The sequence below is a fragment of the Saccopteryx leptura genome, chromosome 1 (assembly GCF_036850995.1).
Source record: "Saccopteryx leptura isolate mSacLep1 chromosome 1, mSacLep1_pri_phased_curated, whole genome shotgun sequence".
Classification (NCBI taxonomy): domain Eukaryota; kingdom Metazoa; phylum Chordata; class Mammalia; order Chiroptera; family Emballonuridae; genus Saccopteryx; species Saccopteryx leptura.
The window spans coordinates 217,568,214-217,589,896 of NC_089503.1; the positions used below are offsets into that span (position 1 = coordinate 217,568,214).

The following is a 21,683-nucleotide window of genomic DNA, read 5'->3' on the forward strand; positions in this document are numbered from 1 at the left end:
AATGGTTAGACAGATGAAATGAAATTCAAGGCTCTTAAGGATCTGGTGTTAGTCACCGCTGCTGAACTAAGGCAGGCAATTAGGAATACTATATATTGTCTGTCAGTTTCCACTTCAGAGTGAGCGATGAGAATAGGAAAAGAATAGCACTATGACTACACTAATAATATCATACAGGCACATTTGAGAAACCATTTCCATAAAATTAAAGTGAGCTTTAGAAAATAAGAATCTTGAAGTTTCTTTATGGTGTTTATTGGTAATGGGACAAAGAGCAGTTCTAAGTTCAGTGAAAAGTATAATTGCCACTGGTTTCAGAAGATGTTTTTAGTGAAGAATGCCAAATAAATGGTTCATCCAAAAATACTTAGAAATTATAGACTGACTTATTGAAAACCTTCTTTGGATAGGCAAAAATGCTTGTCTTTGCTCCTGTTGACACCAAAAGGAATCCATGGCTGATGTGAACCTATCTCTTTGGGAAGATAACAACATTGTATTGAAAACATTATCCTACTTCTTGAGACAAATGACGTTCTCTCATTTTCTTTTCTCTCATAGACATGGACACTAACTTCCCAACAATCTGGATGTTAGCTCTTTTGAGTATTGGATGTCCACTCACTGTAAGATGAAATATATAATTATATTAATAAATGTATAATTAACATAAAAATGTATTATGTGTTTGAAACTATAAAATATCACATGAAATGAATTAAGCTTGTGCTAAAAGATACAAAAGATTTGACTTGGGTTCATTGCCTTCTATTGTAGGGCATTACATTATATATCATGCCAATGATCTCAGCAAGTTACTGCATGACCAGTGATTTTAGAGAGGAGATGGTGGAAGCTGGAGACCACCAACATACAGCATGCTTGAAATAAATTAGATACAATCTGTGTTTACCATAAGAGTGATACTATTATCTCTTTTGCATTATGATATAATCAGTTCTGATACTGATATTCAAATCAACATATGCACCATTTATAATATACCATAGATTGCTTGTTCTTGATATATCTTTATGTCTAAAATGACTTCCCAAATAAGAACATATAAGTCACCAATATACTGTGGCTATCACTATACACAGTGCTAATTTATAGATGAGGTAGTACATTTTTGGGATGTGCTGTTATTAAACAAAAAATATAACCAACTTTAAAAAAACAGTTAAAGTTATGAGAAGAACAATCCACATCACTAAAGGGAAATGATGATGTGCTTTAAAAAAGAAGCAGGTCATTGTTGCTGTTTTTATGTTTGTCTGCAGTGTCATTAGATAACAGCAAGGCTTATGATAAAACGAAATGGAACTTCATTCAGAGTATTTGTAAAATAATTAGTATTAGTAATTAGCATTGCAATTGTGATCATAGAAAAAGGCAACAACCAACTGGTGTCCTAATCTACTAGTAGTACAAGCTAAATATGTTAGTTCTAATGTTAGTTCTAAAGATGAGATCTTAGGATAAAATGTTTCCTACTATGAATTTCTTTTTGATAATATGTTATACCAAGGCTATATTTCATCAAACAAAAGATAACTGAAATAGAAGGTTGCTCTAAATAGGTAAACTAGAAGGAAAAGTAAATATAATGTTCTAAGATCTTGTTCTAATACATTTGTGAGTGAATCCAGATTTAATATTTAATGTTAGTTCCCTTATTTTTGAAATGGGGACTATATATATCTTGTCTTATTGTTGTAAAGTTCCAAAAACATATATCAAAGGATATATGTGTAAAATGACATTTGATATATATGTATAACAAATATACCATCCTAATGCAAGGTGTTAATAACAAGGAACAGGAGAAGGGGGGTGCATGTGAGGTATACATGGAAATATTTTATACTTTACAGCAGGGGTCTCAAACTTAACTCAGCATGTGGGCCGCAGAGCAAGATCACAGCCGTTCGGCGGGCCGCACTAGGTCTACAAAAGGCAACTGTTACGCTACACTTTTCTCACTGCAGTTGAAAACAAAAAAAATCAGTACAAAATTGTTCGGCGGGCTGTGAGTTTGAGACCCCTGCTTTACAGCAATATTTTCCTAAACATAAAATGCTTCAAAAAAAGTCTGTTCGTTAATAAAAAAGATACATGTCTGGTACTTTGTAAGTATTCAAAATATTGTTGCTATGTTATTATTATTTACATTATGATGTTAAAATATATACAGGCTTTATAAACAAATTTTACTAACAGTTGTTTGAGATAATAGGAGACAAATATATTGACCTGTGCTTCCAGGTCCTGTCACAGAGCTTTTAAAGCCCTTATAATTTTCTAAATGACAAGAGCATTGGGAGCATCTTTCATTCTAAGGAGGTGACTTTGAGTGGGTTCCTGGATGTCTCCTGGATGAGGTGTGGTCACCAGAAAGATCGGTTCATGATTAGAAGCTTAGAACTTCCAGCACCCCTTCCCACTTCTCTAGAGATGGGAGAGGGGTTGGAAATTGAGCTAATAATGGATCATACCTCCATGAGGACACTTCCATGCAATCTCAATAGCATGGGGTCTGGAGAGCTTCCAGGTGGATGAGCGAATTTATATACCAGCTGAGGGATATGCCCCAACTCTACAGGGACAGAAATTTGGGATCATGTCAGCTCTTGCCTTACGTATCTCTTCATCTGGCTGTTCATCAGTATCCTTTATCATATCCGTTAATAAACTGATAAATGTAAGAAAGTATTTCTGTGAGTTCTCTGAGCTCCCCTAGCAAAGCAAGCAAACATGAGGAGGGAGTCATGGGGAACTTTGATTTGAAGCCAAGTTGGATAAAAGTTGTGGGTAACCTGATAACCTTGTGGGAATATTTTCATGAGGTTGAGTCCTTAACCCTGGGGTCTGACACTATCCAGGTAGGTGGTGTTATAACTGAGTTAGATTTTAGGACACCTAGCTAGTACTAGAGAACTGCTTAGTGGGGTAGAGAAGGGAAAAACCCACATATTAAAATCGGTGACCAAAAATTTAGCTAGTGATAAAAAGTGGGATTAGAAGCAGAATCCTCAATTGTATAATTTGTTGTTTCATACATATTTCAATTAAATTAAAAAAAATCACTTCATTTTAAGAAGAATAAAAATGTAAGTACTCATAATGTATTATATATAGTTTCAATATAAATATTCTTGACCTTCATTATTGCCATGACAGAATAGAGTTAGCAATTCTTTTGACTGAAACAAGTAAAATCTTGAATAAAATATTAAGTGCATTTAAACTGCATTGCAGACAAGGGAGAAAATACAGTGGCCAAATACAGTAAAATCAGTGACCCTAGTGGATATTCCAGTGTTACAGCCATTTTTTTTTTTAGTCTGATGTTTTCTGCTGAGCCCTAGATATCTGAACTTCAGTGCAGAAAAGATATTGGGGACAAAAGTAAGGCATACGATCCACTCAAAATGAGAAGTTCAGCATGAGACCACAATGGTGGACTAGGGTCCCAATGAACTGTACCATCAGGTTCGGCAGGATGACGGAGAGATGAACATGGGAGGGGCATAGAGGGAAAGGGGAGGGATGGGAAAGAACTTTCTAGAAGGAAAACAGCAAGGAATCTTTCCTGTTTCCATGAAGCTGAGCAGTGCCCCCAAGCTGGCCCTTGGTTTGGGGTTCCAGTTTATGTCATCTGTGTGGTCCAAAATATCTCAAATAAATTTAGAGTTTGTTGGGCCCAAAAAATAAATGAAAAAACCTCTGTAGAAGAAAGCAACTGTAATCAAGGCCCTTAAAATGTCATATTCTATTAACTCCCTATATATAGTGTTAAGTGGAAAAGCAGTATTCCCATATCCACAAAATTATCCCACTTTTTAAAGAAGTTATATGCATAGAAAAACACATACAGTATTAAATACCTTTAGGTTTATCTATTTTTTCAACAAAAGGTATTATTTATGTAAAAATAACAATATTAGAAATTTTCAAATTTCTAGATTGAACTTGTGCTAGTAAGTCATTTTTATTGTAAATAGTGAATAAATAATCAGAAGTTAGATATCTTTATTTATACATTAATAATTTAAAGAAATAATTTCAAATTGGGAAATATTCAAACAAAATAAATAATATGCTTAATATATATTTTATTGCTTGTATTTTCAGAAAATGAATATTGCATTTATTTTCTCAAATGTTCAAAGTATGTTTTGCCCTCTGTTGTTCCTTAAACCATCTCCAGATTTTCATGTTCATGAGTTTATTTTATGACTTCTCATGCAATTTCCCTGACCTATGCAAGTTTATATATTATTCTACACTAATAGCTACTTCCTATAAATGCTTCACAATGAATCTTTGTGGAGCTATTTGGAACAAAAATGAACACAAATTGTGTTAGAAAATAAAATACACATTGAGGTAATTGAGAATCTATTGAGTCCTATTTGTTCAAGTTCATGGTAGGTGCTATGGGTGATGTCAAGGGTACCAGCTGAGACCTTTCTGAGTCTCCACTTTCTAACCCCAAACAAACCAATAAAAACAAAAAAACAAACAAAAACAGTTCAATTATTATGCTATTCAAAGAAATTCAATTTAAAAAAAAAAATGAAAGCATCTTCCTAACATGGTGTCATGGCCCTGTCTACCAGAAGATTATTCTAGTCAATATAAATCAAAAACATAGTCCTAGGTGACAAACAAGAACATATTTCAAAAATTACACTCAATGCTAATATATAGCAGGAGTCCAAGTTTGAACTTCAGTTCTGTGAACTTTAATATTTAAATAAAAGTAAACCCAAGTGTGTGCTGAGGACTTTTATCTTGGTCCAATGCACAGAGGCAGTCGGTGGAGATGGGTGATTTGATATACTTTGAGCTGTCTCTGGCTTTAAGAAGATTTTGCTCTGACTATCCACTTCCCTCATTCCTGCCCTCTCACCTCCCGGAGAGATTCTGGCCTTTAACTTCATTAAAGGAAGATCCCAGTGATAAAATGACAGAAGTGAAAAAGCTGTTTTCGAACATTACGCCCTGGAGATGCAGAGAGCTCCAAGCATCAGGGCTCTGAGATTGAGGTGACTGGGGTTCAAAGGTCAGGAGAGGCGCTTCTCCCTCTAGGAGGATGGCTTAGGTCTGTGTGGAATCAGCACCGCACGGCCTGGACAGGTACTGGTGGCCACAGCTTTAGCGAGACACCTTTACCAGGCTTCTTGAGCTTCCGAGTGACCACAGCAGACAATGGGATAAAGGGCCGGAAGATGTGGAAGTCTATGCCACAGCCTGGAGGGGTGTACGTCTGAGCACATGCGAGATATTCTAGGAGCACTCCTGGAAACGGCTGCAATAATGGGGAATGCTTTCAAAGAGATCAGAAGTTGCATAACAGTAGGTAGAAAATTCCATGTGTGACTATTTTTGTGATTATATACATATCTACATACAGATATGTGGGTAGGCGTGTACTTAGATTTTGTCTGGAAATAGTAAAGGTTTGCTTTCCACTGCTTTCTGTTTTCAGCTCCTGACTCTGTCATTCAGGCCATAGTAATGATTTCCTTAAGGGGGACTAAAAATAAATCACCTAATTTCTGGTATTTGTCAGAAAATTTGAAACAAAGAAAAATGATAAATAGCGAATAAATATTCTATGCTAAGTGTTTCATTAATCAGCTCCCTCTTGTAATATGTAAAAGCATACATACACACACACAAATCATATACCTATTTAGTAAACATAACTACTAAAAATAAGGTGAATAATTGTGCAACATTACATGTAGAAAAATCCTGAAACAAAGAAGACAACTGCATTGTAAGGAGGAGATTTTAAAACACAAAGCAAAAGCAGTATTTTCTCAAGGAAGGCTTACACGTGGAAGAGTACGGCTTTCCTCAAAATGTAAACATTTTGTGGGTCCAAGAAGCCAGAATCTGAAAAACTTCGCACGCGGAGCCAGATGGTAGCAAAGCTTGTGTGATGACATGAGCACCCTGTCCAACTCGCAGGGACTCCGACTTGGATAGCAGACCGGTGGGAGAAGGACGGAGGAGATACTGATAGGCTCTTGAGAAAGGGTCGAACACCGATCTCTTTGTACCTTGCCTGGGGGTTCAGGAGAGGTGTGAGAAAAAGAGAAACAGTAATAGAAAGCACATTCAGTTTATGGAATAATTCAGAAGTACAGGGATTTTGTTGAAAGGGGCTTCAAGCTCCTTAGAAAAAGCCGTGTGACCAATATGGTGCTGCAGCAACAGGTGAGGACATTGTCCAGCCAGAGGATGGTTCTGCAGCCTTCCAGAGCAAACGACAGCCAAGGGGGTATGATTGACAGCACAGGTAGCCAGCGAGGGGCGGGGATCACTCTGAGGCTGACTGTCCTGGGAGAAAAGGAAACGAGAGAGGAGGCCTGGTAGAGATGCATGCCTGGCAGAGTAAGGACAGATTTAGATGGCATATACGTACAATAAAAGCGGCATAAAAACACTGAAGTAGAAATAGAGCTTGCAGAGAATATTGAGATAAAAGAAGTCACTCTGATTATTCATAGGAAAACATTTTCTATGTGAAGGACGGTGACTTTTCATTTTGTGCAAGCAAGAAATACAAGTTTCATAGAAAGTGATAACAACTCACTAAAAGGGGTGTGGGGGAAAAGAGCTGACCTAGTTAATTTAGGAAAACAGTATTTGGTTGCAAACTGGAGGCTAAAGACGAAATGCAAATGAACAGATACAGAAAGAATTACAAATATGTGTACAACCATGGGTTAGGCATAAATACATATTGGTATTACCAAGGTGCTTTCTAACACTTTGAAATTCATATATCTGCCAGCAACATATGACAGTACTTTTATGCTTTTATCCCAATGTATCCCACCAACAATAGTAGGTATTGTTTCATTTTACTCTGTTTTAATTTTGGCCAATCTAAAAACCGTTAACCCATCGAGTGACTATGAGCATCTTAGCATATTTTCCATAGCTGTTGGATTTTTGTTTTGTGATTTGTTCCTCTACATCTTTTGTCTATTTTTATTATTTTAAGAATTATTTATTTATTTATTCATTTCAGAAAGGGGCGAGAAAGAGAGGGAAGAGGGGAGGAGCAGGAAGCATCAACTCCCATATGTGCCTTGACCAGGCAAGCCCAGGGTTCAAACCTGTGACCTCAGCGTTCCAGGTCAAGGTTTTATCCACTGCACCACCGCAGGTCAGGCAGTCTATTTTTATTATACTGGCCTCTTTGTTCTGAATTTAAAATAGCTCATTTTAGTAAACCTCTGTATTCTGCAGTGCAATTCCATTCCACATCAATTTTTAAATAGACTTGTTTATGGTATTTCTTCATAGAAAAGTTTTTAAAAAAATTTATAAAACCCAAATCATTTTTCTTTTCTTTTATATTTATTATCATTCCTGCTTGAAGCCTGAATATATGATTCTCTAGACTTCTATCAAAATTATAAATTAATTCATTAATTAGACTGTTGAATTTTCTCAATATCTTCTTTTAGTATCTGTTATTATCAAATGATTTTTCTACCTGAAAATGTTGATGCAATAAATTATGGAAGTAGAATTCTTAATTCATGAAAAAATGGTAGGGTGGTACAACAATAACCTACCAGGAAATGTGATGTGGCATTCATCATTTTAGTAGACATTAGAACAGGACAGTGAAGATACAAATTGCTGAACTGCCTCCAAGAAGAAACATTCACAAGACAATTGAAGTGTTCTGATATATGTGCACAGTAGAAACAAGCAGAGAAGGTTCAGACCATTTGTGTTATAATCGATTGAGCACTAACTGAAATTCAATTGATCTTAATAGGATTTAGATAAGGACACTTAATGGACGTACTTTTCAAAGCAGAATGGTCCATATTGCAATAGGAAGTGATAATAATTCTTGTGAGATTTTTAGCTCAGAGCTAACAGCAGGAACTTGGGGATCAGAAGACTAGAATTCAAATACTGGCACTTATATCTTAGCACCTTTGTGATCTTAGAAAAAATGAGCTTTCATTTCTTCATATGTAAAATGAAGATGACAGTTTCTACTTCAAATGAATAATATAGAAATTTAATGAGAAAATACCCATAAAGCACTTGACTTAGATTTGAATATATCATAAATTTTTAATAAATTTTAGATGTTATTTCCTCTCTCTCTCTCTCTCTCTCTCTCTCTGTTCTACTTCACTGCAGTGGAGGTTAGTTTATTACCATCTGCCTTAGCATATATTGTGTATATTGTTTTCTAATAGTGTGCTTGCTATGTGAATGTAACTTCCAGACAAGCAAACAACCCTCTTCCAACATTCCAACAGATTGTTTCCTCAACCCTTTTCTATATAAATGTTATGCCTCCCACTGATGTCTCTATATTCTAATGTGAAGACCACTGAACCATAATTTTCCTCTACTTTGATTGGTTTTTAATTCACAATACTACCCCATACCCACATGCATATTCCATAAATTCTGAGGAATATAAATTATTTATTTTGTTCATTCTTCTTGGATAAATCTATCAGGCATATCCAAGTGATCTATCAACACACTGTCCAATTTTCCTGCCCTTTCTCTTCTCCCTTCTTATATGAGCATGACTCTGGAAGTACTGTAAGACCCAGGCTGAAAGGGTGCCTCAAAGTCCCTTCTCCAAGACCTTGAATCTAGCCAATGACAACTTTTGAGTAAGTATATTTATTAAGGTAAGTATGTAATCCCTTTCCATACAGGGTCCACATCTATGGAAAGGCTTAGAACAGACACATTCATCGGTAAATATGTTCACAGTTATACGTCACCACTAGATGTCACTCTTAGTCATCGCTAAGCAAACGTGGGGTCCCTTCCTACCACCAAATGCTCTGCAGTCTAGACACACGTCCCACACTAGAGAAATATCTAACAGTAACACTGACTTTGCCAACTGGGAACAAATAATAAAGATTATTCTCCGATGTAAGACCTAGGCTGACTCTGAGTATTTCCTGATCAGGATAGGAGAACCCACTTATCTCCACCAACCAGGACCTCATTTAATAGATTCTCACCTCCAGAGGGTTGAGGCACATCTGCAGTGGTCCCGCCTCTGAGAGTATCCACCTTTCCAAGCTTTACCATCCCAGAGGCTGATGGAATCACTTCCTTTATCCCCTCAGACTGTGTTAGTGACACTAGCAATAACTCAGACAGGTCTCTGATTTCGTGATGAAACCAAGGTTAGTCAACATATCTTTCCCATATAAAGACCCTATTCAAATATGACCCAACTGTTCCAGATTCTCCCAGATTAATTCTACTATTGTTGATAGATCATCAAACTTAATTTTCAAGCTGAAAATACAGCATTTTTTCTCTTTCTCAAATATTCACAAGAACTGAACAGATAAAAATGCTAGCAACTTTTTCTCAGTAAATTAACCGATCCCAGGAACATTTTGGTGGAGCTCAGTTCATGAAGAAGGGCCAGTTCTAAACCTTCTAGGTTCACACTGAGCGTTTTCTGCTTCTAAAGATGGCCATCCCTAGATGTTCTAACCATGATCAAGTCCTGTTTCTCCACTTGATACTTCTCATGAATTTCTCAAGTTCTTAAAAAATTATAATTTGTTAGACCCATGATTAAAAATAGCAAAACAAAACTTGATTAACAGAAACTTTCACAGCAATAAACATACTCTTACATTCTCAGAGTTCCAAGTTTATCAGAAATTGATTCTCCATTGAGACTTGGTTAAAATTCATGTCTAGTTGGAAATTTAATAAGCACTTCTTCAATTTAGGAAATGTATATGGTGCTGATAGGTTGCTTTTCTTCTGGCATATCTTATCATGAACAAGGCATTCTAAACACAGTTATAATTAGCACAAACTCAGTCTTGATGTACCCCTCCTGTTTGCAGCATCCTTTGACCTATTCACAGCCTTCCTTGACCAGAAAAAACAAAACAAAACGTGAAATGTATTCTTGGTTCAAGTACAGAGTAAATTTAATGCTGAAGGCAGCAAATTGGATTTAAAACTCTGGGGTGTGGATACCACAATGTAACCCAAATATAAGTCAGGAGTCTATGTCATCTAATTTCTGGTATAATCTAAGGTACTGATAAAGAATTTTAATTTTTACTCATTCTCATAAGAAAATGTCCAAAATGTAGCTTCTTAAAAATTCTTTTAAATTAAGCTCTTGACATCTTTTTAACAGTCAATATTTTTACACACTCATCCAAAATTCTCTTTAAAACTATTCTCTCTCATCAATAATTCCCAATATCAGTCCTATAAATCTTACTGTCACTATCCTCAAAACTTAAACACTTACGGTAACTTCTAAATCTTTCTTTTTTTTTCTTTTATCCAAATATCAAAAAGTTTCTCCATGGCCATGGTCCTCTCCAACTCTTTCCTTTTATTCCCATAATGTTGATATGCACAGCTCCTGAAATGCAGCCTTTACTCTACAGGTCTACCTCCTTCATGCATTGCTCTGGAAAGACATTTTTCTTCCACTAGGAATGATTTTAGGTGAGAATCAGTCTATTCTCTCCCCATTGAATTCTGGAGAATAAAACTCTTTAACATTCTAACTACTATTTAATGTAATAGTTGTGTAGATAAGAAAACTCAGGCTTGGAGGGGCTAAGTAATTTGTTCAACTAAGTAGTGGACTGTGAATGAAAACTCAAGTCAGCATTGCTCAAGTTTGACTTAGACAGGCAGCATTACATAGTGGTTATGAAGACCAACTCTCTTCCACATTGCCTAGGTTTGAATCATCACTCTGCTGCTGACCATCTGTGTGACTTTGAAACAATCCTATGCTTCAGTATTTATATTGTAAAATGGTGATTATAACAACATTGTTATCTATAGTTGTGATAATTAAATGAGTTCATACATCAAGCAAAACATATGTAGAAAATATTATTTATTTATCATTAACCAATATACTGTATTGCCTTTCAAATTTAAAAAAATATTTTACAAATAAATGTAAATTTATTAGTTAAAATAATATAGATGACTAGTCTTCAACTCAAGCTATAATTATGGAAATAACAGCTTATTTAGCAAAGGGCAAATTCATTAAAATGACTATCCATGTCAGATACTTTATTAGTTGAACCCTCAATCAGAATTGGGAAATATGTAGCAGATGCTTGATGATGATGATGCTGATGATAACAGTAATTGCCAACTTTTATTGAGGCTCACTGTATTTGATGCTGTGATAATTATCCCTATTTATAAATGAGCAAACTGAAGCTAACAGGTTAAGTACCTTGCTCAAGATTAAGATGGTACCAAAGTTTGGGCTTCGGCTCACTGATGTGATTACAGAGCCTTCAGAGTCTAAAGCTGACAATCAAAACTGATTCATTATATCCTAAATTTTTAGATAACTATGTTTCAATTATTTCTAAGTCTAATGCATTTCCTCAGTTTATCTTTACATTTGATTTTACCATCTGAAGTTGTAATACTGGTCATAGACTCAAAGAATCTGTTACTGATAATAAGTTTTGGCACAAAAATAATTTTATAATATAAAATATTCCTTGAATCTTAAACTAAAATGGTTTCCAAAAGATGAGCTACTAAACATATATATATAAACTTAAATGTAATTTTCCCAAGAACTCTATAAGGTAGGCCCATATTAAAATAGAGAAAGAATATAGTCAAGAAAGGTTAAGTCTAAAGTCACACAGAAAGTTAAGTGGTAGAACGGGAAATTGAATACAGATTGTTTTTTCTGATCACAGAGTGATTTCCACAATTTAGCCTTAGAGCAGTCTTCCAAAATGGATATTGTACCTTAAACTTGCCAGTTATGACTTAAACTTCTTTTCTTATAAACAAACCTAATTTTAATAAAATCTATCTGTAATAATACTCTCAAATGCTTTTATCTTGATTTATTCGATTGTCATCATCTCCTGGTTTTGTGAGACAAAGTTAGTAGCGTTATATCTTAGAATTTTTATCGTTTGACATCAACTGTATTATTAGGGAAGATTTTACATGTGGGATGGGCAAAAGTAGGTTTACAGTTGTGAGTATATGAAACATAATTTACTCTTCAGTTATTAATTAATTAATTATTGTATTTTGTCTTCTTCAATTGTAAACCTACTGTCACTCACTTCTGCATATTATTCATCATGTATGTCTGGACAACACGTGAATACTGTGTTCCAGTCTAGACAGTTTCATGCCTGAGATAATTTATAATGTAATCTGTGTTTATAAGATATAATAAACAGGTTAAGTTTACTCTGTTTCTTCTCTAAAGGACTGCAAAAACAAAGACCTTTTTTAATCTTCAGAAAGAAAATGTTGACTAGATTGATACTGTTAAAGCAAATTCAAAAACTAATGTAAAATGGTTTCAAAAACCCCTGGATCTTATTTTTGTATCAGATGCTGTTTGAAGCACTGTATCTGTATTATTTGAGGTATATCTTATCACAGTCCTATGTGGTACAAACCAAATAGTGTAGATGAGATGCCGGACTCCAACACAATAGCAGTCACAATCATAGCAAAGAATCAGACACTAGATAAACACTTTACCTGTATTTTCTCATTCGCTCTTTTTATATACATATAAACATTTATTTATTTATTCATTTTTCTGACACAGACATAGAAAGTCAGAAAGAGGGAGGGACAGGAACAGACAGACAGGAAGTGAGAGAAATGAGAAGCATCAATTCTTCATTGCGGCTCCTTAGTTGTTCATTGATTGCTTTCTTATGTGCACTGACGGGGGTTGGAGGCACAGCAGAGCAAGTGACCCCTTGCTCAAGCCAGTGATCTTGGGCTCAAGCCAGCAACCTTTGGGCTCAAGCCAGTGACCATGGGGTCATGTCTATGATCCCATGCTCAAGCCAGCAACCCCACGCTCAAGCTAGTGAGCCCATGTTAAGCCGGATCTCGGGGTCTCGAACCTGGGTCCTCTGCATCCAGTCCAACACTCTATTCACTGCACCACCGCCTGGTCAGGTATTTTCTCATTTACTCTTGATCCTAACCCTATTAGACATTATGATTGGAAGTCCCATGTTGCAGATGAGAAAAATCATGGTTCACAGAAGTTAAATAACTTGTACAAGATCAAATATTTAATTAATGACAAGGTCAGGATCCAACCAGCCAACAGATTCCATACTTTTGCCTTTTGCCTGAATATTAATTACCAACATATATTTATATTTCAAACAGATATTTTCATGAACATTATGATCTTAGCTTGGAGATTTAAATATAAACAGTAGTGTAAGCATTTATAAATACTTTCTATTTTTGGATATTAACTCTACAGTGAATATTGTTGATTGATGCCTCCCTTCAACCTTCCTAGATCTAGAGCAACTGGATGAAAAAAATATTTTTCTGAGATGCCTCTGAAACTAAGAATCTGGCTGTTCATTACCTTCTTCCAATTAACTACACTTTCATAAGATTAGGGAGGCAAAGTTGATGTAGCAATTTTTTTTTTCTATTCTTCACCCTCCTTTATTCTTTTTAATTTTCTGTTAGCAGATAGAGTCAAGGAAAGGCGAGTTTGCTGTTCCAAAGACTGTAATCTAGATTGCTGGGCGACTAGAAGCATTTGCAGAGCAGGGGTGGCAGCAACATCTTGCTGATCTCACGCTTCGATTTCTGGATCAGCGATTGAGATATGTTCTTGAATTCCCAGCTCCACTGGCAGCCACCATGGTGATAGCTTCCCTGGTAGGACAGGCCTTCACTGCTCTGAGAGTCATTCCTGGAGTTTACAGTAGAAACCACCCCTTCACATTCCCCACTAACAATTTTTTTAAGTACTTAATTTACTGTATTAGATCCATTGCTTGTTAACATCCCTAGTGTGCTTTTCATTTCCTGTGCTAAGCTTTGACTAATATTCATTGTCTGACATATATTACTGCCATCTGGACGCTGACGCCTTTTAGAGACGGTGGTGTCTCTGTGTCATACAGTTTTGTCTCTTCATGCATTCCCATCATCTTCCTCATCCCATCATCCTTTCCTTAATAATCCTGCCCATTCACTACTTCAATACCATTTAAGAAAACCATTTTGGCAGTCAAGTGCAATCTATTTCCTTTGGTTCCAATTTAGGAATGTTCCTATCATTTTGAAATAAGAAGACAATTTAGGAAATAGAATGTTTAGATTTTGACTTGCTTTAAGGCAATCAAAGCAACAAAGTTCCCAATGGAGGAAAGTGTTATTTGTTCATTTTTCTCTTTTCTGGTGCATTCAAACTGAGAATTAGGTCCTGAGACTTAGATCCTGCCTCCTGCTAATTTTTCACCACTGGTGCTGTACCTTTGCTGTTGCTAATGTTACTACTTCACTCACCCTCGCCCTGAAATTTCTGTGTAGGTACCTCACTTGATACTTAGCACTTGCCACAAACTATAAATATCTTCAAAGACGTGCATACAAACTAGAATTCAGGATCATGCCAAGTCCCTTGCCTCTGCCACAGTTTTGCACAAAATCCTTTGTGCAAAAACCTAAGTTTTAGAATCTTGTTTTTTTTTTCCATTATTTTTTAGGATATTCTTTTTAATATTTATTTATTTATTTGTTTGTTTATTTACTTATTTTAGAGAGACAAGAAGTGGGAGAGAGAGAAAGTGGGAGAGAGACAGAGAGAAAAGGAGAGATTGGTCTACTGCTCACCCATCCATGCTTCCATTGCCTGACTCTTGCATGTACCCTGACCAGGGATGGAACTGGCCATCTTGGTGTACTGGGAGGACAATCTAATCAATGGAGCTATGAAGCCAGGACCTAGCATGTTCTTTTTTATCAAATTTTGCCTAAAAGTTGCCATTAAGGAGGTACCAAATTCAATTAGTTAAAAAAACTCAGTAACTTCATATCAAAGAATAAATATTGGTACCAGAGCACCTTGCTGAATTTGTACTCAGAAGCACACTAAAATAAATACCATACATATTTATATGTGATGGCTGTTGGGAAGACTATCAGAAGGGTAAACAACATTTGGGAAAACCAACAGCCATTTGTTTCTTTGTACCTGACCAAAAATACATTCAGCTGGTATTTGTGCTACTACATAGATGGGCGCCTACGGCCCATCTGATGCCTCTGCTCTTATCCTCTTTCCCTGCAGAGGGGAGGGAGACAGAGCAATCAGAAACTATGCCCACGTCCCAAAATGCCACGGACAAACCAGGCAAGTATCCTAACAAAGTAGAAAGCCCATTTCACCTTAGCTCCTACTTTGTGCTTCCTGGATGGCAACTGACAAGGGTTTTGTAGAAAAATGAACAAATATTAAGTAAAATACAATTTTCACTTACAAATATATTTAAACATTAATTTGAAAGTTAATCAAGTTAATGCACTTCTGTGACAAGAACTGGGACTTTTTGCACTCTGGTTTCTCTCATGTTTTACAAAAACATCATTCCCATTGTTATTTTCTTGCTGTTTTATGTGTATTTCCTACATATTGTAATTCATTGATTCTCCCACTCCATTTATGTTTTGTTAATGTTTCAGTTGGGAGAATGGAATTTCTTTAGTAAATAGCATTTGATGCTGCAAGATTTTTTTAATTTAAATTTATTATATCATAAATAATCATTTAATGAACAAATGAATGTTTATTCCATTTTCACTGATAAAGATAGCAGGGAAACATTTGAGTATTTTGTTTTCAATGATTTATACTGAACATCTACAAACATATTAAATGTGCAAAAAATTATACAACAGAAACTACTCCAGGTCTGTTGGCTCAGCGGTAGAGTAAGTGTCAGCCCTACCTGTGGAAGTCTCAGGTTTGAGTCCCAGTCAGGGCACACAGAAGAAGTAACCATCTGCTTCTCCACCCTTTGCCCTTCTTTCTCTCTTCCACTCTGCAGCCATAAAATGGTTCAAGCAAAGTTGGCCCCAGGCATTGAAGATGGCTTCATGGCCTCACCTCAGGCACTGAAGTGGCTCAGTTGCCAGGCAATGGAGCAGTGGCCCAGATAGGCAGAGCATCACCCCCTACTGGGCTTGCCAGGTAGATCCCAGTTGGGGTGCATGCAGGAATCTGTCTCTGCCTCCCCACCTCTCACTTAATTACGAAGGAAGGAAGGAAGGAAGGAAGGAAGGAAGGAAGGAAGGAAGGAAGGAAGGAAGGGAGGGAGGGAGGGAGGGAGGGAGGGAGGGAGGGAGGGAGGGAGGGAGGGAGGGAGAAAGGGAGGGAGGGAGGGAAGGAAAGCAAAGAAAGAGAAAGAAAGAAAGAAAGAAAGAAAGAAAGAAAGAAAGAAAGAAAGAAAGAAAGAAAGGAAGGAAGGAAGGAAGGAAGGAAGGAAGGAAGGAAGGAAGGAAGGAAGGAAGGAAGGAAGGAGAGAAAGGAAAGGAAGGGAAAAGAAAAATGAAAAGAAAACAACTTCAATTCTACAATGAATATTTTACTGGACTTCTTATTTATTTCTCATCTATCTGTCCCATCTCAGGGCTTTTGTAATAAGATAGCAAGAGAAATAATATTTTAAAAAACCTTTAAAAAGGGTATGATTGAACATAAATCTCCCCAAAAATGTTTTCAACATTTTAACTTTGCTTTTGACTATCTAAGCATTACTATAAGAATTTGTAGGATGCTTGAAAGAAACACTGGGATTATGAGTCCTATCTCAATGTCTTCTGCAGGTTTCCCCATGTTTTCCAATAAAAAAGACTTGTTGAACTGTAGAGGAGAAAGGGTTATCATCCAGTATCAGACTAATATATAATGCTCCTTTCATGCCATCATTCTGCCCTCGATTTTTAAATAATGGGATTTTATAAAAAGACTGAATAAAGGACTCAAAAGCGATAAATGATGGAGAGATGCAAGATGCTATTGCCAAAAACAGATAGCACTCAATTAGCTTTTTTAAAGGCATTCTTATCACATCTCCTCCTAATATTAGCTTTCTTAGTAAACAATAGCCTGCTGCAATACTGCCAGGCTTGCCCAGCTGAGATGATAGCGTGCAGTGACAGATGATAGGGACCATCCGAAATTGTTGATGCTCTTCACACATGGTACTCTCTAGCCCTGGGTTTTTAAGGTTATTCCATCTGTTACTGGTACATTAAACCAGATTAATATTTATGTTGTAAGGGAGATAAGAAATGCTTTTTTTTCTGCAATAAAAAAGGAATTAAAAATATTTGGGGGGCCCATTTTCAGCTACTAACTTTTATCTAAACGTGTCTGATGAGTACATAAAAAGCAACCAAGACAAGTTTTCCTGCCTTATAAAAAGACTTTAATTCTTGTAGTTCTATTCAAGACCTTAGGTAAGGATTTCAGACTGTGTCTGCTACAAAGGAAGGCAAACAGGGGGAAATCTCTACAGTGTTTTTTTTTTGTTTGTTTGTTTGTTTTTAACAGAGACAGAGAGAGAGTCAGATAGGGACAGACAGATAGGAACGAAGAGAGATGAGAAGCATCAATCATCAGTTTTTTGTTGTGACACCTTAGTTGTTCATTGATTGCTTTCTCATATGTGCCTTGACCGTGGGCCTTCAGCAGACCAAGTAACCCCTTGCTCGAGCCAGCAACCTTGGGTGCAAGCTCGCAAGCCTTTGCTCAAGCCAGATGAGCCCATGCTCAAGCTGGCGACCTCAGGGTCTTGAACCTGGGTCCTCCGTATCCCAGTCCGATGCCCTATCCACTGCGCCACTGCCTGGTCAGGCTCAAAAATCTCTACAGTTTAACATCATAATGTCACCATTCACACAAGGTTATGTCAATCTCTGGTTTTTAAACATATAAGTTAATACATTAAACTCCCAGGGCAAATTAAAGTTTAGAATAATATTTTATAAATTGTTCTTTTTCTTTAGAATGTAGAAAATTTCTAGTTTTAAAACCCCCTCAAAAATAATTATTTTAAATTACCTAACTAAAGAGTGTATTTTGGCTGATTTGATAGGATTGAATCATTCCACCTTTTGAAGGAAATAAAATTGTATTTAAATGACAGAACTAAAGTAAGACATATCATAATCTTTGTAGCATTATAACATTTCCATTTCAATACACAAGGCAATCGCTAGCTTATGATAAACAACAACAAAATTACTACCATTCTCTGTGAGGTCCCGAAAGGTCTGGCCCCTTCCAATTTTTCCAGTCTCATCTGGAGTGATGTTCACAGGGTTTTCAGGCAAATCAACTCTCTAGTTTTCTCCTACCTGAACGAGATGCTGTTTCTCAGTCTTTTAAGGATTCTTCCTCCTTCTCTCTGATTTGGCATCATATTCTGTCCCTTGAACACTCCTCCACCTCTACCTCTGCCCTTGTTGTCCTTATCCAATCCCATGTCTTTAAATATATTACTCACAATAATTAGAGGATATTTCAAAATAAATACAAAGCAATACAATATCCCCTAATTTTTGTGAGAAGAATTAGGAGATATTTCAAAATGAACATGAAACAATAAAATATCCCCTAATTTTTGTGAGTAGTGTATTATAAATTTGTTAATGGCTATTAAATGTATTTCTCTAGCTTCAATAGCTCCCTGAGCTCCAAATTTGGTGTGAAAGGGGCCCTAAGATCCACTGCATAACATCATGGGGGGGTGAGGGGAATGAACCCTTTTAATGATATGCTAGATGGCCCAGTGCAGACTTCACACATCTCTTCCCAATTCTGCATTCAGTTACTACCCACTGGTAACTGGAAATTGGCTGTATTGGTAATATTGGGCCTATGAAAATAATTACTAAAGACTGCAAATCCTCGCCCCTCTCCAGAGCTAGCTTAGGAGTACACCACTGCCTGTAAGATACTGGAGGGGCCCAGGGAAGCCAGGGCCAAAGAGACCCTGAGGAATTCAAATGCTCTTTTTGTGTGTGGGAAAAGATTATCATTTGGTTATCCTTTGAAGATCATCTTCAAAATCATTGCTTGTTTATGTAAAGTATCTCTATATACACAAAGTTCAAAATACTGATCAGCAGTTAGGCTTTGGGATATTTTGCCTTTTCATTCAGATGGAATAACAAGGTTAGAGGAAGCAAATTTAATTACTTGAAAGGAAGTTTTACTAAAATTATTATCTAGATTAGGATCCTATGATACTGGTATCTCTAACCCCTTTCCCCATCCAGATATTTAGATCTGGGAGAAGATATTTAACACAAACTGGCCACTCACATTTTTCCTCCTGGAATTAGTAGGTCATTTAGTTGTTGATAGCCAAGTTGGAAAGTCATATTATATATTCTGTGTGACATTGCTGCAGTGAAGTGCCATGGGTTACAAAGCAGAGGAAATCAAACAGAAAGTGGAGAATAAAGAAAATATGCAAAGAGAAACAGTGCTAAGAGATTTAGTGGGCCAGGAAAGAGAGGCAGAGAGAGTGAGATGGCATTCTATAACCCACAATCCCTGGGCTGTACCACCTGCAATTGGTTTCACATGCTTCCACTGTGTTCTTTAAATATAGTGTTTTTGTGTGTCTAAAAGTAAACTGAATTTTACCCAAAGCTGCTTTTTTCAAATTTCACCTTCTTCTTCAGATCAGTCCATTTCTCCATCCTTTTTTAGGTATTCGGGCTAAAAACCAGTAGACTTTGACTTCTTTTCTCTCACACAACTACATCCAGCTCCACAGCATGTCCTACTGGCAGTATCTTCTGAATATATTCAGAATCTTAATAGTTCTCATCATTTTCATCATCACCAACCTCTTCCAAGCTATCATTCAATCTCCCCCAGATTATTGCAATAGAGTTTAATAGTCCCTGCTTCTGCTCCTTTTCACCTCCTCTTAACCTTTCCCCCAAGTCTTATCTACACAGCAGCAAGAGTAAATCATGTCATTCTTCAAATCAACACTCCATGAATCTTTCCATTTTCTCAGGCTAAAAAATAAACACCTTAAAATGACCCTCTTCTTTGGCTCTGTAACTTCACCGCCAACTAATCATCTTCTCATTTACTTCCTTCTAACTACATGGCCATCCTTGCTCTCTTGAAACACTCCAGACACCTTCTCCTTAAACTCTTTGCCTTTTCTGTTCCTGTTACTCCTTAGAATTTCTCCTCAGCCACTTGGCTCAATTCCCCACTACCCTCAGGTGTTCAAATGTCACCTTCTGACTGCAGATGTCTCCTGGCTATTCCATTTAAGGCACCACCGACCTCCAGGACATACTATCTCCTTTCTAGCTCCTTTTGGCCATATAGTTTACATGCATGTGACACAGTATGCATTTTTTTTATTTCACTCTGCTAGAATATAAACTCTTTCTTAGAAGAAATTTTTTACTCTTTCTATCTCAGCTGCATCCTCATGTGCCTAGAATGGTGCCTAGCATATATAGTAGAAGCTCAATAAGCCCTTGAAGTTGGAGAAATGGCTGAATTGCACAAACTATTTGCCTCCACTGCCCTAATTCAATGGAATATTGCCAACTCTTTGTTTTGTTCTATTTAGATTCTGCATCTGTGTAGATTTCATTTCCAAACTTTAGGAATGTATAGTAATTTAGACAGGAAAAACGTTGTTTCCACGGATGCCTGGTAAACATATTACAATGAAATTGGCACTAGGTCCTAGTTTTAATATGACACCATGGTATATTATCATTCTAATTTCCACTATCAAGTTTTTCCAGTGGCAAAATGGGTGCTTTCCTAGTTTGTCTTTTTTTCTAACAGAATTTAGATAAAAAGCTCATGTTGTATTTGGCATCTGATCACTCAGAGCAATTTTCTCAGATAAAAACACAATGTCAGTGAAAAGAAAGAAAAAATCTCCTATAGAATAGAAGGGAATAATCCATTGCAAAACTGTCTCTGGCTGCTGGTGAACCAACACTAAAGAATAAAGGACCTATTATGGGATTGTTTGAGTGATATTGATCACATTAAGTTTCAGTGATGCCAGGGGCAGGATCACCCTAAGGCTTGGATACATCACTTAGCACAATGACATATATTTACATTCATCAATTTTCGTAATGGTTGGTGCATCTAGTTTAGCTCAGAATGTAAAAAAAAAAAACAAAACAACTTGATTTTATTTTTTAGCCTTATTTTGACATTATTGATCATAATTATGAGCAGAAGAAAAATTATATTGTGGTATCAATACCCTGAAATACACACAAACATATAACCTGATGAGACCATAGTAGTATTAAAATCAAAGTATGTGGAATCCTCTGCCCTCCTCAGCATATAACAATAACATATTGTGTATGTCTTGAATTTTTTGTGTCCTCATATAAGATTTTTAAATCTAGTTAGATTGTTAATTGTTTCCAGTGCCATATGTGGACACTTTTAATAATGATGTAGGAGATACGAACTGGAGACAAAATGCATAGTCAATATATTTTGACTTACTCATAAATCTAGGAAATTTAGATATTCTCTAGTCATTAAGTAATATTTGAAATCACATGTGGATAATGAATTCCTCTATGGTCCTCCAAGGATAATACAGAGTCCAAATTAGACACTGGAATTTATACCACATGAATGTGATACTGAGATCAGATGGTGAGCACTTTGGCACGTTCAATAAGCCATATTTGACATAATTCTCTTTTTAAATTGTACAATTAAAGCTATGCCACAAATTGAGTAGCTGATTTCAGAAATTTTTTAAAATATTCAGCTATAAAATTGAGTA

The 21,683-nt window shown here is 36.4% G+C and overlaps 1 protein-coding gene across 1 annotated transcript in view; it reads right to left on the reverse strand.

Moving 5' to 3' along the window:
- Window positions 1–508: 508 nt before the first annotated feature.
- Window positions 509–21,683, reverse strand: part of IQCM (IQ motif containing M) — a 267,294-nt gene continuing 246,119 nt past the window's right edge. Inside the window, exon 13 of the mRNA XM_066360174.1 lies at window positions 509–624. Within this exon, the coding sequence (XP_066216271.1) occupies window positions 509–624 (116 nt within the window). The remainder of the gene's footprint in view (window positions 625–21,683) is intronic.